Raw genomic sequence first — 17,500 nt, forward strand, 5'->3', positions numbered from 1 at the left:
TTTGTTTACCTCTGGCTTATGGTCAAGAGGTTCCAGGCGTTTCAGGAGATCTGAGGTAAGTATTGAACGAATGTTTTCAGAGTCTATCTGGAGGTGCGGACTGGAAATGTAGCTTGTCGGAGGGGTTTCTGTTCTCATTTCTGTAGGTGTGTTGTCAACTGGATTTGGAGCAGTTTGAATGTGTCGCCACTGTGTTCTGCGTGGCAGATTGCAGATGGGTGTCACTCTGTTCATTGTGTAGTCTGGAGGTTTCTGTCTGGTGCTCTGAGGTGGTTCCCACCTGCTGGCCAGTCGTAGGTCACCCGCTGCCCCATAGCCAGAATCACTGACTTCGTAGAAGGGCTGCACTTGGGTGTCAGTAGCTTCAATTCCCACTAGCCTGGGGCAAATTTTAAAGCTGGATGTCACCTCTGACTTCTTCACAGACTCCATATGCTTTGATCCTGGTGCTGTTGGGATTCCTTTGTCCCATCCGTAGTTCAGCATCCTTCCAGGAAGTGTAGCGTTTGCACATTCTGGGCCTTGCAGGGAGTTTGGAGAGGAAAGTTGAGAGGAAGCACAGTCGAAGACCACCATAGACTCCTTCTGATTGCAACAGGCCTTGTGATGGGGCATGTTCCGGAGTGTTCCATCAGTCTGGTGGAGCTGTTCTTCCCTCACCATGTCAGCATGCTCCTTCTGAACGTCCTTTCTAAGGCTGACTTGGTCTTTCTTCCTTATTCCTTTTCTTCCTGATCTCTTCCTCGGGCTCAGATGTCTTTGTTCAGCCATTTCCTTGTTGGCATTTCTGTGGCCATCTCTGCGGAATGGCAGTCGTAAATCATAATGTCCTTTTCTGTTTCTAACAGGTTTGCTTAATTGTTTTAATTTCTTTTTGTAATCCATTTTTCCTTCCAGGTGAATCACTGATATCCCGTGGGATGTGATCTGTGGTCGGCCATGTTGGTCCACAGAAGAGCTGGTGCGCACAGGTACGGTCACTGTCCATCCTAGGGGTGTAAGGGTAGCATATGCACTCTTGCCTTGGCTGTTAATTACCCTCAGTGGTTCTATGGCCTTCGGAACATTCACTCCGATCAGCAGACCGACGTCAGCTCTGATGGACTTAAAGTGGACATCTCGTAGGTGAGGCCATTCTTTCAGATCTTCAATGCATGGTATGTTCTCTCTGTTGACAGGAATAGTGCGCTGTGTGAAGACCTCTGGAAGTTCTATGAAGTTATCACCATCATCAAGGCTGCTTACTTCCAGTCCCATCACACTATAGGTCTGCACCGGCTTTTCCTGGTTCATGGTTCGTAGAAGTATTTCCGTCCTTCTTCCCTTCACAGACAGTTGTTCCATCAGCGCCTCCGTACAGAATGTTGCGGAACTTCCGGAATCGAGGAAGGCGTAGGTTTCTATGATGCGAGCACCACTGGCCGTTTTCACCCTCACAGGTACGATCGGCAGTTTGAGGTTCGTAGTGCCGGCCCCTGTTTGGATGGTAGACACCATGCTCACTAAGACAGAGTTAGCTTCTGAGGTACTGGCACCATTCTTGACTAAAGGGATATTCGCATTCTGTGTGGCGCCATCAGGTGGACTATTTTTTAAGTGCAGTATTGTAGGGTGAGTCTTTCCACATGAGTGGCATGTCAGGCGGTCCATGCACGTCTTGCTTAGATGCCCTTTGATCAAGCACCCGAAACAAAGTCCACTGCTCTTCAGGAACTCCAACTTCTGGTCATGGGGTATTTCAGTGATCTTTCTGCAAGACTCCATTGCATGATTTCCTTTGCAGTACATGCAAGGTTTTTCAAATGCATCCTTCATGTTGACTGTGTTGTCCGAATTCTGAGTAATCCAGCTGTTGGCATCCGTAGGCGTTGTGATTGGGGACACTGTTGTAGCAAAGCTTGTCTTGCTTCCAGGCTTCATATGTCGCGAGTCAGTCACACCTTGCCTTGGTTTTGCATTTCTTGTTGCATCCTGAATATTGCCAAACACTGGGTCTTGCATGATTCGGACTTGTCTTTCAATGAATTGGACTAGGTCGTGAAACTTGGGCCTCTGCTGAGTCTGCTCCACGTGGCTGCATACAGCAGACCGCCATCTTTCTCTGAGTTTGTATGGAAGTTTGGATACAATCAGCTTCATGTTCGAAGGCAAGTCAAGCTCTAACATGTATTGAAATGTTTTTGCTGCATTGTTGCAGCTTCGTAAGTATAGTGCATAGCTGTTAAGTTCATCGGCATCATCTGGACGAATCGTGGCCCAGTCCAAAGCTTTCTGCATATAGGCTGCTGTTACTTTAAACTCGTCACCGAAATGATGTTTGAGAAGTCGCTTTGCTTCCGTATAGCCAGCTGCAGCATCCATGTGTAGGCAGCTTCTCACAAGTTGCTTAGGCTGCCTGGCCGTAAATTGCTCCAGGAAATACAGTCTGTCTTCATAACTGTCAGTCTTATCTTCAATATTGTGTCTGAAAGCTTGCGTGAACAACTGGTATTCCAATGGGTCACCACTGAAAACGGGTACTTCTTTTTTAGGAAGAGAAGTCTGTGATACTACAGACACCAGCAGGTTTGTCATGTCTGACTGTGCTGACATGTTCATGGAGCTGGATGCGCCCCCTGCAGGAGTGGACTGTCCGCCCATCTGTTGGCTGACTCTCTTGCTAGTAGGTCTGGATGAAGCATGTTTCACCAGTGGGTTCGCTGCTGGTGGTGGTATTGGTGTGTTTGTTGTTGTTGTGGTTGTTGTAGGCCTGGGCGTTGGTGCAGCTGAAATCTGACGTGCTCTCATGGCTGTTTGCAGCGGCGTTTTCGGCACAGCCCCTAGATCAGCAAATTGAGGTACAAGCATTGAGTCCACTCTGCTGTCTTCGGTTGCCATGGTTTCGGTAGGTCGGGGTCGTTCCGTTTCCAGGTATTCCTCCAGGTAAGTATTCATGTCATCTCCAGGTTCAAAAGTTTGTTTTTCTGTAGAGTCATGTTCCATTTCATTAAGCACCTTCAGTTTTGCATTTTTAACAGCAATATCTTCTTTTAATTGCAGTGCTTCCATCTTGGCTTGCAAGTCATGTTTCTCTTTCAGAGTCTCTGCTTTTGCTAGCAATCCTGCTCTTTCTACTGTTAATTCTGCTTTGGTTGCCGACACATAAGAGCTCTTGGATGAGCGTGAAGAACGTGAGGATCGTGAGCTGCCTTTTGACACCCTTGATGCACTATCACTTGGCCCAACCAGTGTCTGGGGGTCTACAAGTTGTGGTGGTTGTTGATGTTGTGTTAGTGGGTGTGGTTCATGATGTGGTGGGTGAACATTATGTTGTGCGAGTGGGACTACGTCATGTTGTGTTACCCAAGCATCAGTATCAGTAATGAATGTATGGAATGTTGCCATCTTAGGTTCATACCAATCAATGTTTTCACTCTCTTTCATCTCATCAGACAGCAGCACTTGCACAGACTCATGACACATACTAAAATCACTCAGAATTATTTTAAACCCAAGCAAATCAGCCTTCACAACAGCAACATCGATATTTTCTTTCATCATTCTTTTCAAGTCATTCATTTTGCGAGTGCAGTGGCCGAGTTTGCCGCGCCTCGTAGCACTCAGTGATTTAAATGACGGCTCTGGTTCAGGTAGTGGCTCAGATCCAGTAGCCACCTGCACTTCATCAGTGTTTGCTATGTCGGAGCTAGTGGGCTCCGTATTGGCATCCTTGTTTGCCATGTCGGAGCTAGTGGGCTCCGTATTGGCATCCTTGTCAGACATGTTAACGTAGCAATGTCAATCCCAAACTTCAAATCCGTATCAAAAAGAAAAAGTCGGAATTTCAGCACAGAGATCAGTTCCACGCGCATTCAACAGTGTTCATCCACATGCGTGCACAAACCATAGCCCACACGGCGGTGGGACTATTCAAAAATAGTCTATAATTCCATGAAGCATCAAAAAGTTACAAAAAGCAGTTCTTTGCACTCTCAGTAATTGTAGCAAACGAAAAATGTTCTTGGTATCAACGAAAAAAGGCGTCTGTCTCAGTATTCCACGATACAAATCTTCACTCTTCAACAAAAAATGCGAGCCTTTGCGCATGGCCTATTGTCCTTCCAAACACAGTCTTTCGAAAAAAAAAAAGTAACCGCGCTCACCTCGTCTGTCGATCAAAGTAATGTTCCAGGCTACTCACAAAACTGTAGGACAATCCACAGAACGTCTTCAAGTAATCCAAAGAAGAAGCGAATCTTTGTCCGTCCACATCCGAAGTTTGAGACAATCTTTCAACTTAATGTAGAGGCCGCCTCGCGGCTGCCTCTTCTCGAGCGGGTAAAAACTTGGATTCAACGCGTGTCGTAGAAAAATAGAGTTCTGATTTATTTGCCACTCTTTCCAACTTGACTTAAATGTACAACAAACTAAAAAGGGTTCAAACTTAAAGCTCTATTTCGGAGGTTCTACTAAACACGGTTGAAAGATTGTTTGCCTCTACCGCTCTACCAGGCCATCTGAGTCAGGTGCTTTTATCAAAACGTCATGTCATAGCCAATTAGGCACGTCACTTCCAACAACCCAAACAGAGCGGCTCAAGCAAGACAATCCGACAACAAAATAAATAATAATAATTACCAAACTAGATTTCATAAACATAAATACCATCATTCATAACCAAAATATCCAAATAGTAAATAAAAGGTTCCTGAAACACAAAAATAGGCAAAATGCCTCTAACACACACACATACATAGACGCACACACATGCATGCACAAGCACGCACACACACACACACACACGCATGCGCGTGACAGACATACACAGGTACACACACACACGAAAGGAATCCGATTAAGTCTTGATAACAGTGAGGGCAAGGCAACGCCACATAAACATGTGTCTGAAACGTATCCTCCAGATAAATAAAGCCCTTTTTAGCCTAAGCCCTTTTTGGGAAAAGGTGCTGTAGGTAAAACTACATTTATTGGACGTGAGGAATATTCTTCCTCACGCAAGGGCACCAAAATATGTAGGTAAAACTACATTTATGGGTACGGGGACTATTCTTCCTCACACACGGGCACCAAAATATGTAGGGTCACCTACAATTAATGGGTACGACGTTAAATGTAAGGGAAGTACAGTAATGTAATTATAATTACATTAATAAGTATACAATTCTTATACAGTTCCAAATATGTAATGTGTTATTACTATATGTGAGGAATAAGAGTATAAGAAATGATGCATGAAGAGTGTGTTAAACTCTTCACGCTGGGTATCAATAATGTGTAGGTGTGTACTTATGGAATCGTCAATTGTCTAATTAATGATTGCATAAAACACGGTTCATGACCGTCTCATAAAATCATGACCATTAGTGACAAATAATCTGAAGGTTTTGTGTGAATTCTTTTCTGGTTGACTTCGTAGAAATTGTTCAAATAAGACAAACACGGTTCACCACAATGTACATTTATTGTAAAAGCATCATCCGGTCATAACACTGATACAGTCAATGTGACTTGCAGGGCATAAGAACTTAGGTAAAATATACAATATATACACGGGGTATGAGAGGATGCGCTCTGTGTGTGTGTGTGTGTGTGTGTGTGTGTGTACGCTATGCGAGAGAGAGAAAGAGAGAGAGAAGGGGGAGGCGCGCGCTCGGTGGAGCCGCGCATCTCTGACACCGCGTGTGCCGAGCGGTGGGAGGAGAGAGAGAGAGATGTATGTTCTATGAACTATGGCTCAAATGATTCTGCGCAGCGCTGCGCGCAGGACCGAAATATGAGATACGAGGAGGGGCGTTAAGCTTTCGGCTGATGAAGCGGGAACTTATCTTCAAGATAGAATTCGAGCTAATCAGAGAATACTGTCCTTTGTCTAAAGGCTTTACAGTATGTGTGGGGGGAGGGAAAAGGGAGCGTTTGGCGCTCTTTTCCGACAATAGCTTACGTCCTCGACTCAGTGACTCAATGGTTTAAAACACTGGTACGTGTATCTCTGTGAGTGGGTAATTTACATGTGGGTGCAAGTATGGCCTATGGCAATATTGCAACTAATGTAAACTAAGAATAGCGTGTGGCTATCTGTGGTGATGAGAGGGGAGAAAGAGAGAAAGAAAAGAAAGAACAGATAGAACAAAATAACCCAAAATAAAATATATCACACTCTACAAGTGTGGATATTTAAACACAACTCCTCAAAGCTATGTAACAGTTCTAACTGCGTATCTTTGCGCAATTTCGTGCTTACTGCGTTATCCTTGGTAGGAAGAGAGAGAATTTCTTTGATCTCTCGGGCGAAGTGGGTGTGCGCGTCGCTGTGCGCGCGAGTTTCCTTTGTTCTCCAAGCTGCTCGGGTAGGCTACTGTCTGGGGTCCGAGCGATACCACGCGGTTCCGGCGCGAGGCTGTGATATGTCCAAAAAGTCTTGCTTCGTTGAACGGGGGAAAGGAAAGTGGTATTTCGTTGTGTAGTCCGATTGTCTTTGCGGTGCCGTCCTGCGAAGGTCCAGTGAGAAGGGCGGGTGCACGTAGGTCCGTTCCACGCGTAATAACTATACCGGCTGTCCACTCTCTTGGGGAACAGACAATCAAGCCTCAACCGAATCTTTTTCGACTCCAGGGAGGTTCCTTTGATTTCAGTACTAGTAAAAGATTAACAATTGTCCGTACAAAAGTTATCCTATAGCGCGTGAGTTCCTCGTGTGTCCTGACTCACTGCTCTCCTAGCAGTGTCCGCAAAAGTCAAATGCAATACAAACGAAAACCGGTTGAAGGAAGAAATATCTCGACTGTAGTGTTAACCGGCCAAGATAACTTACAGTTTCAATAATTTCTAAAATAGCCGTCCCTCTAAGGAGACGTGTCCTGGCACGTCTCACATCTCGATGGGGAAGTCCGGCGTCCGGCCTAGGGCGTCGGCCTTAGGGGAATAGAGAGATAGCTCTCTCCTTTACCTGGGGTTTTATACATACGGGGCGGGGCTGAGCCACGTATGTAATCTGATCAGGTACAGTAGGAAACAAAATGGTGTCTGTATTTTACAAAATGGCAGGCATTCGTAAAATGAGGGGAAATGAATTAAACTTTAGGGGTAATAACGCCTACAGTGCCCTCTGCCTATTAAATCCTAAATATCTCAACCTCCGAAGCACCTACAAACATGATATAAGATAAGCTAGGATCGTCATTTTGCATTAGAATGTGCTCATTCAGCTCTAACATACTTAATAAAATCCCTCAAATCTCAAGAACCTGAATGCAGCGTATATGTGTCTCCAGACTACAATGGGTTTAAGTAGTGAAGAAGCTCTCAACAGACCTGTTTTGCAATCTGCAGTAGAACTAGAAGCACTAGAAAGTGTACTAGACAGAGAGTACTAGAAAGAGAGAGAGTCATAGCCTCTTCTGCTGTTACCAGCATCCGTGTGTTCTTTCTAAAGACGACGGCCTTCACAAACATGATGAAGAAAAACTAATGAAAGTGCCCTCCAGATCAAGGACAAAACATGTTTAGCTCTCACGCAGCCCTTACAGTTTCTGGTCAATATTGTACAGGCTAAAGCAAATGCCCTTCTTTAGATCAGTTCATCTGTTCTCTCCTGCATGCCTGGACCAGTGACACCTGTGAAAAATGTATGTGTGTGTAAGTTTGTGTGTGTGTGTGTGTGTGTGTGTGTGTGTGTGTGTGTGTGTGTGTGTGTGTGTGTGTGTGTGTGTGTGTGTGTGTGTGTGTGTGTGTACCTCTGTACTTGGTGACGACGGCGCTGTTTAGTCCGCTGGGCTCCTGGAAGGTGACCGTGAGGGAGGAGCTACTGGTGACACTCAGCCGCACGTCAACCGGAGCGTCGGGGGCGCCTGAGGGGTCATAGGTCACACAGAGGAGTTAGACAGGTGCGTGTGTGTGTGTGTGTGTGCATGTGAGGGAAGAACTACTGGTGACACTCAGCCGCATGTCAGCCGGGGCGTCGGGGGTGCCTGAGGGGTCAAACAGGGGTCACAGAGAGGTCACATAGAGGTCAGTCAAGGTCAGGGGGTCAGGGGTCAACTGTCACACACTGCATTCTTTCCAAACTCCCGTCCTTGACCTGTGCTTGTGGCCCAAGGCCTCCGTGGAGAAAAGAATTCTGTTTAAGCACTATAACTTTTGGGGGACTTTTGCCTTTTCGACATCCCAATGTAAATGAGAAAATGACCTTTGAATTGTGCTTTTGCGAGACATTGGATTAAACTTTAGTCGTCAACGAGCTCAAAGGAGGACGCGAGGGTGGATAATGGAAAGAATCCTCTAATGGGTCAACCATAGACAGGGTCATTAAGGTCATATATATACGGTACAGGGCGGCCCAAAGAATGTATACACATGTTGTCTACGTTATTAGTCATAAGCAATGCATGTGAATACCGTTGGATGTGAATGCATAGAAATGATATGAGTTAGTGATTAACATTGTCAGCCTGAAGTATAAATCATGTGAGGTTCATGTCATCAGCACTGGAGTCAGGTTGGTGAGAGAGAGAGAGCAAGTTCAGCAGAGTTTCACCCATTTTAGCCTAAGCCCTTATTGGGAAAAGGTGCCCTCTCTCTATTAAAACTTAAATATCTCAGCCTCCGCAGCACATAAAAACATTTTAAGAAATGTTGCATTTCAAAGCTAGAACCTTCATTTTGCACTAGAATGTGTTCATTAAACCCTAACATACCCACATTTTTAAGAAAACTGCTCAAATCTCAACAACTTGAATGCAGCGTATATGTCACTCCAGGACACAATGGATTAAAGAATAGCAGTTCTTGTGTAGCAGGCGTTTGTGCGTGGTTAGTTGGGACTTGGGAAGATTTAAGGAATGTTTTGTAGCAGGTGCGGCAAAATGCAATGGCAATTTGTTTAATGAATATCTTCGGTATTTTATGTCCTACCCGGCGTGAAACTTTAGTGTGTATAGGAAGCTAGGTGTGTGTAGCTGCCGGTCAGTGTCTGTTACGCTTTAGTGGTGAAATGGAATTTTGGCTGTCTGTCCACTGGTTGCGCTGCCAGTGGTGGACTTCAACACTCACATTCTGGAATGTTGGGAACGCTGTTGATTTCATGGTGACCAAAGGCATAATGCCGTGGGTGACAGTTAGTTTGACTAATATCTTCAGTGTTTTATGTCCAAACGGCGTGAAATTTTGCACTGCAAGCCTCAATATCACTTCAAAGTCACCGACCATATTTGAGATCATTTGGTGCCGTGCTGCGACAGTTATGCGTGGTATAGACAGAGATACACAGACAGACGTTTCTTGAATTATTAGATTAGATGGATAAATGTGGGACATAATGTATTAAATGTTTTAATATATTATATACAGTATTTATTTTCATATGCACGCGCGCGCTCACACACACACACACACACACACACACACACACACACACACACACACACACACACACACACACACACACACACACACACACACACACACACACACAAACACACACACACGCGCGCACACACAATCTCTCTCTCTCTTTTCATGAAATGCCACCCCTCTTTCATGCTGGCACTTCAATCACTGATTTCCCCCTCTCCACACACACACACACACACACACACACACACACACACACACACACACACACACACACACACACACACACACACACACACACACACACACACACACACACACACACACACACACACACCGTGAGGATGAACCACTTTAAAATATCACTCCATCAGATAATTCAATACTAGACGAGCCAGTGCTTTTCTGTGTGTGTGTGTGTGTGTGTGTGTGTGTGTGCGTGAGGCGGTAGAGTTGGGAAAGGCCGCATGCTCTATCTGCGGCCGGTGGTATTTGGGATGATGATGATGATGATTGTGTGTATGTGTATGTGCATGTGTATGTGTATGTATGTGTGTGTGTGTGTGTGTGTGTGTGTGTGTGTGTGTGTGTGTGTGTGTGTGTGTGTGTGTGTGTGTGTGTGTGTGTGTGTGTGTGTGTGTGTGTGTGTGTGTGTGTGATCTATATCTGCTGGTGGTATTTAAGATGAGGAGAAAGGGGAAGGTCAGACTGAGGACATACTGGCTCAGATCTACACACACACACACACACTGACAAACACACACACACACACACACACACACACACACACACACACACACACACACACACACACACACACACACACACACACACACACACACACACACACACACACACCCATAGTATTTAGTTATTGATGACTACTTGCCACACCAGTAATCCTCAATATCACTAATCTCAAATATTCTAATCTACAAACACAAAGACAACCAGTCCAGCTCTCCACTCTCCACTTTCATTATTTGAATTATTCATTAGCCACTCTTACTCTCACTCTTACTTACTACTCTAACATATGTACAGTGCAGTGCCTATGCTTTTGACCCCCCCACTGATTTTTTACTTTTTACACATTTGGTACACTGCACATTTTCGGATCACCACACAAATTAAGCATTAAACAAGGATGACCCAAGCAAATATAAAATGCAGTTTGTCAGTGATTATTGCATTTGTTGAGTGAATAAAGCCAGGAAACCTGCATGAGCCCTTGTGAAACCGTAACTGCCCCCTGAACCTAATAACATGGTTGATGTGGTTACAAGGATACTATGATTTAGTTGCTAGGATACTCAGGTGAGTGATGGAAGCCTGTCCGCATGCACTTATAGAGTGGGGTTATAGAGTAGGGTAGAGTGTGGTTTCTAGGCTACTAAGGTGTGGTTGCTGTAGTGGTGTGGATCGGCACTGCCCTCACGATCCGATTCGATCACGATTCAGGAGGTAGTAGATCCGATTCGATTCGATTCTATTAGATCCAATCCGATTCGATTCAATTCTACAATGCATTGCAATGCATTACATTTCTACTGAACGCAAAGCAAATGTTCAGCCATGATGAGGAAATACAAGTAGTCAGATACTGAGCAACAATTTATTGGCTGTTTTCTGTATCAGTCTGTATCAGTCTTGCAATGTTTTGAAGTGTTTTTATTTAATTTAACATTCATTTGCTCCCGAAATATCCATAGAAGTAATTGAAACTTAAAAAAATTGCCGGATTGATTCTGGAACTTGCCGGATCTGGATCTGGATCGTCCATGCCCCGGATCGATTCGGATCGCCGAATCGATCATTGTTGACACCACTAGGTTGCTGGAATACAAAGGTGTGGTTCTTAGGGTAGTAGGGTGTGGTTGTTAGGATACTAGGGTGTGGTTGCTAGGATACTAGGGTGCAGTTGCTAGGATACCCACGTGAGTGCTGGAAGCCGGTCCTCATGCGCTTGTAGAGTAGGGTTGTTAAGATACTAGGGTGTGGTTGCTAGGATACTAGGGTGTGGTTGCTAAGATATTAGGGTGTGGTTGCTAGGATACTGGGGTGTGGTTGCTAGAATACTAGACTGTGGTGCTAGGATACTAGGGTGTGGTTGCTAGGATACTAGGGTGCGGTTGCTGGAATACTGTGGTGTGGTTGCTAGAATACTAGGGTGTGGTTGCTAGGATACTAGGGTGTGGTTGCTAGGATACTGGGGTGTGGTTGCTAGGATACTAGGGTGTGGTTGCTAGGATACTAGGCGGTGGTTGCAATGATACTAGGGTGCGGTTGCTAGGATACTAGGGTGCGGTTGTTAAGATACTAGGGTGTGGTTGCTAGGATACTAGGGTGTGGTTGCTAGGATACTAGGGTGTAGTTGCTGGAATACTGGGGTGTGGTTGCTAGTATACTAGGGTGTGGTTGCTAGGATACTAGGGTGTGGTTGCTAGGGTACTAGGGTGCAGTTGCTAGGTACCCACGTGAGTGCTGGAAGCCGGTCCTCATGCGCTTGTAGAGTAAGGTTGGTAGGATACTAGGGTGTGGTTGTTAACACATTGACTACCGGGTGTTTTTTGAAATGTTAGCCCAAGACTCCCAGCCAGTTTAATCATTTTTTGTAATTTTCGAACAGCCACCTACTATTTTGTCTGAGACCTACAGACACATGTTAGGGCTTGTTCGAAAGCTGAGAATCCCAGCTTGCTACAGTTCTTCACAGCATGATTTATCTTCTTCCATTCCGAAGTTATTCAACTTTAAGTGGAAGCTACTTTAGCGAAAAATGGCACTTTAACCCGTTCAAAATTCATGTTTTTTTTTTTTACAGTTACAGTCAGCAGAGGGTATCCGTTACTATGAAGGACAATTTCATTTTGGACGTCTTTAACCATAGTGTAACCTGATGGACATGTCAGTCATTCAATAGCAAAGTAGTAGATGCGCCGAAGTACACTCACCAACGTTAGTTTCTGCTGCTGTGTTGAGCTGTTTTTTCATTCCAAACTTCCACTTCCATACCTAATTTGATGACAGCAAACCTCCTTATCCTTCTGTAGGCCTGTGTTTACGATAAACTAGCAAAGCCCTGACAGGAAGCTAGGCATGATTTGATTACCCAGGCGCCTTGATGTGACGTGAACAGGAAGTATGTATGATTTAATTCGCTGTAATAACACTCAAAAATACTGCATTGTGATAAGTTGCACAGATGAAATATCCAAATAATGACTTTGTAGGAGTTTTGACTGTAGGTGTTTTCATAATCTATGTGAGTTCTGTTCATCACATAATTACGAAAATCACACAGAATGTGCATTAGACACTAGGGTGTGGTTGCTATGATACTGTGGTGTGGTTGCTAGGTTACTAGGGTGTGGTTGTCAGGATGCTAGGGTGCGGTTGCTAGGATACCCACGTGAGTGCTGGAAGCCGGTCCTCATGCGCTTGTAGAGCCTGCAGCGCCACTCCCAGGCCTTCAGCTGCTTGTCCTTATCGCTAGAGTCCAAGGTCAACGTCTCTCGCATCACCTGATTGGCCAGCTCGCCCGCCCGCCTGTCGGCCTCCTCCACTAAGGTGTTGAGGTGTGCCTCTCTGCTCTCCAGGCTGGTGACTAGGACACACACACACACACAAAACACACACACACACATACAGGAGAGGATTTATGCATTTGTGTGTGTGTGTGTGTGTGTGTGTGTGTGTGTGTGTGTGTGTGTGTGTGTGTGTGTGTGTGTGTGTGTGTGTGTGTGTGTGTGTGTGTGTGTGTGTGTGTGTGTGTGTGTGTGTGAAAGAGGTTTTATTCGGCGCCTGCTTATTTGTTTGTTTACCCTGCTGTCATGGTGCATGAGAAACACACACACACACACACACACACACACACACACACACACACACACACACACACACACACACACACACACACACACACACACACACACACGCCACTGATGCATGAGTAAGATGGTATGAGAACATGTACATGCCATGAGGCAGCAGCCCAAAACACACACACACACACACACACACACACACACACACACACACACACACACACACACACACACACACACACACACACACACACACACACAGACGGGGACACACTGCCTGCCAGCTACATGATGAAGTGTGGCCTGTCCTCCTGTCTCCAGAGTTGTGTGTGAGGGTGTGCGGGCATGTGTGTGTGTGTGGGGGTGGGGGGGGGGGGGCATGTTTTGACCTGTGCAGTCTGACAGGTGGCCACTCAATGCTGTTAATTGAGGAGCTAAAATGAACGTTTGTCTGAGTACTGACTGTGTGTGTGTGTGTGTGTGTGTGTGTGTGTGTGTGTGTGTGTGTGTGTGTGTGTGTGTGTGTGTGTGTGTGTGTGTGTGTGTGTGTGTGTGTGTGTGTTTACGGCTATGTCTCTCTCTACAGGTTTCCTCGACTGGCTTAGAGGTTGCCATGGAGACAGATGGAGATAGCATGGGTATTATGGGATACAGTTATGCATAGTTCGAATTACGTGGGAGCCAATGGGAGCTGAGCTCTCATTCCCTCGGTGGCAAAAAAAAAAAAAATCCTATAAATGATAGGATTCACCATAGGCTACAGTAATATATATCTGTAGTAATCTTAAAGTAATCGACCTACAACACAATAATACATTGGCTAATCATGAATAAAACTAATTTCTAATCCCCTACAGCCACAACTTTGTATCGCCTGCATTTCACCACCACACCACCATGCGCGCAAACCATCCCAAGATAACGCCGCCTGCTTCTGAGTCTAAAAAAAATGGCCTACTGATAACCTTCCGTTTCGTTGAAATCCATTAAAATATATATTTATATCCCCGAAACGCGGAGCGTCGGGGATGTAATGGTATTGTGTGCGCCGCCGCCGCCGCCACCGCCGCGCCCGCTGCCGCGTCCGCCGCCGCCGCCGCGTAAGGTCTTTCGTGTTAACGCGATAACTTTTGAGCGGATGTTTGGATTTGTCCCAGATTTTTTGGGTGAATGCTCTAGGGCAGGTTCATGAACTGACAACACTTTCAAGATGGCTGAATTCAAGATGGCCGAATTTTTGTTTGGTCCATAACTTCTGACCGGGTGGATGGATTTGTCCCAGATTTGGTGTGTGAATGCACTAGGGTAGGTTCATGAACTGCTTCGAGTTTGGAGGTCAACACTTTCAAGACGGCTGAATTCAATATGGCCGAATTATTGTTTGGCCCATAACTACTGACCGGGTGGATGGATTTGTCCCAGATTTTGTGTGTGAATGCTCTAGGGTAGGTTCATGAGCTGATTCGAATTTGGAAGACAACACTTTCAAAATGGCGGAAGTTTCATTTGGCCCATAACTTCTGACTGGGTGGATTGATTTGCCCGGTAACACCTTATTTTAATGGTTCACCACTTTAGTGAATCTACCATATTACGTACAGTGTAATAGCCAATGTAACAATATTTAATACCATGTAATACTAGTGTAATACCAGTGTAACACCAGTGTAACAATAAGCAATATCAGGTACAGTGTAATAACGAGTGTAACAGTATGCAATACCATGTAATATAGTGTAATACCAGTGTAACAATATGCAATACCATGTAATACCACTTACGCAAAAACACATGATGTAAGTAAAAAAAAAAATGGCGGTGTTACACTGGTATTACATTGTATTAAATATTGTTACACTGGTTATTACACTGTACCTAATGTGGTATATCCACTGAACCATTAAAACAGTATTACCATTTGCCCCATTTTTTTGCTTCATTTTCACAATAGTCGTTTGGTTTTAAGCCTATGCACGTCATGTCACGTCTGTATGTATCATATACGTTTACGAAATGGTGGACGGGAGTGGTAGGAATGATGGGGGACTGGAAGCGTCGCGTTTTGGCGATATACCTTAAGCAGTCTAAGGCGACTGTACAGGCAGTCTAGTTTTAAAAATGCTTGCCGCAAATGTCTTCTGTTCCACCATGCCAGAGAAAAGGCCACCGCATCGTTCGGATTCACCACGAAAAAAAGCTGTGTCGGACTTTGCAAAGAACATTGTCCAGACTTCTAGCTGAGCTCTACTTCGAATGCTTGGATGAATGGGACAGTATGTAAACGGCTCAAATTGTTAAGTTATGAAAAAGGATTAAGAAAATCTCTTCATGGCAGTCTTGTGCAAACAACTAGGGTAATTGAAATGGCCCATGTTAAACAAAAAAAAGACAGGAACAAAAGTGGTGAATACATTGTAAGGGGATTTGTAATGTGACTATCAAACTGCTGGGTTATTCTCAACCAAAAATTTTATTTAAAAAAAGCTCATCGCAAGCAGCACTGCTTTGCCGACGTTTGCTGAATGGGAAAGGGACTTTTCGGGTTGCAATAACGATCCAACTAAGATAAACAAAACTATGCGCCCTGTGCCTCACTGCCTTGTTTGATTACTTGGATAGAAAAATCTATAAGGACATCCAGCATCTTCCTGGAATAATCATCTAACAGCTAAAAAAGAGTAGCGCGTGGTCCGTTGTCTCCCAATCACGGTAAGAGAATCACATTCCTTTCTCCCTCTGGATAACGTTGTAAAATTTCAGACATGACACCACAGTCGATCATCACTTCAAACGGAATTACATCTTTAAGGCACAGTGAAACAAGATGCAAGATAGGTCTAGCCTAAATGCTAAAACAATCATTTCAATTTCATCTCCACTCGTGTTGTGTGTAGGGTGGCCAGACGTCCGCATTTATTTTCTTGTCCGGCGTGGCACAGCATTAAGCCAGACAAAAATGCATTAACCCTTTTAATGCCGTCGTCGCAAAATTGCGACAGGTCGCGGTATTGAATTAGGTGGGCTGTCACGTCGAATAGAGTGTAAAATCGTGTCCATACTCCTTTCCACTGGGTGGCAGACATGTGGTACTTCAATCCTTTCTAAGAATTTCGACCCCTCTTAGTGCATTTTTTTCGAGTAATTTCCATCTGAAAACAGAGACGCGGAAGTTGCGTTGCAAGTCACTATTTCAAAACAAAGGAGGATCGGCGTTGTGAGATTGTGCACATAATTTCCTCTAATTCAAGCCCAAATACATTCTAAATGCAATTTGTCTTTGTGGTTTATGTTTAGTGACATTATATTTTCTCACAAGTTGATTGTATATGTGTAGACATTTATAATATGGCCTTAGACAATGCGTCTCCTATTGCTAGCTTAGCCGTGGCTACAGAGAAGAACAGCCAATTCGAATAGGCAGTGAAATAGATCCCCTTGCCAAACACAGGGAAACATGGCGTCAGTTTTACATACATAAACAGTTTTACAAACATAACTGATCCTAACATAACTCAATGGAAAGTTTCGGGATTGAGAGAAGATGTTTGTTTGGAGACTTCATTAGGTAGGGGAGTTCCCATTTGAACACACGCGACGCGAAGGCGAAGCCCTGTTCCAGGCGAGCTGAACGCATGCGACTGGTTTCATTCACTGAATAAATCTGAAGCAAGTTGGCCTGCCCCCAGACGACAACTTGTCATGATGTTTTGTGTGCAATGCAATTGCGTATTTCGCCCCTCAAGTAATTGCAGCCATTATTATAAGAAAAAAGATGTTGCTGCTGAGATTGCAACACAGACGATCAATCGGCTGTTTGGGACCTCCCCTGTCAAACACAGAAACACAGTGTAGACCTAGGAAACATGATCCTGAACACAAACTAATGAACATTTGCGGGGTTGTGAGAATGTGTTTGCTTGGCGACTTGTAAATGGTTACGGGGGATTTCCTTAGAACATGCGAGAAGCGTTTATTGTCATCCAAACCCACAGGGCGATATGCGTAATTTCACTGAATAAACCTCTAAATAGGCAACCACTATTTCTATGTCGTGCGTTTTATATGCAATACAATGCCATATGTCGCCCCTAAAGTGATTGCAGTCATCATGTGTTCATCGAAATAGGCTATATTTCACTTGGTGGTGAACTTTGACGTGCGTCTTCCCCTAAGCTGGAGTAGGCAAAAAAGCTAAAACATAAAGATAACGTAGGCCTATGTCATTTCCCTCTATGAAAGACCGTAAGGAAAACCACTGCTACAAAAAATAATGGATTATCCTGTTAGACGTTGTACATCCCGTAGAAATTCGATACATGGCTTGG

At 44.6% G+C, this 17,500-nt stretch overlaps 1 protein-coding gene across 1 annotated transcript in view; it reads right to left on the reverse strand.

Annotated features, from left to right (window-relative positions):
- Window positions 1-17,500, reverse strand: part of ankfn1 (ankyrin repeat and fibronectin type III domain containing 1) — a 179,801-nt gene that overhangs the window by 41,021 nt on the left and 121,280 nt on the right. Inside the window, exons 10-11 of the mRNA XM_063188844.1 lie at window positions 12,761-12,955; window positions 7,734-7,847 (exon numbers count right to left, since the gene is read on the reverse strand). Coding sequence (XP_063044914.1) covers window positions 7,734-7,847; window positions 12,761-12,955 — 309 coding nt within the window. The remainder of the gene's footprint in view (window positions 1-7,733; window positions 7,848-12,760; window positions 12,956-17,500) is intronic.

This window comes from Engraulis encrasicolus, chromosome 2 (genome assembly GCF_034702125.1).
Source record: "Engraulis encrasicolus isolate BLACKSEA-1 chromosome 2, IST_EnEncr_1.0, whole genome shotgun sequence".
NCBI lineage: Eukaryota > Metazoa > Chordata > Actinopteri > Clupeiformes > Engraulidae > Engraulis > Engraulis encrasicolus.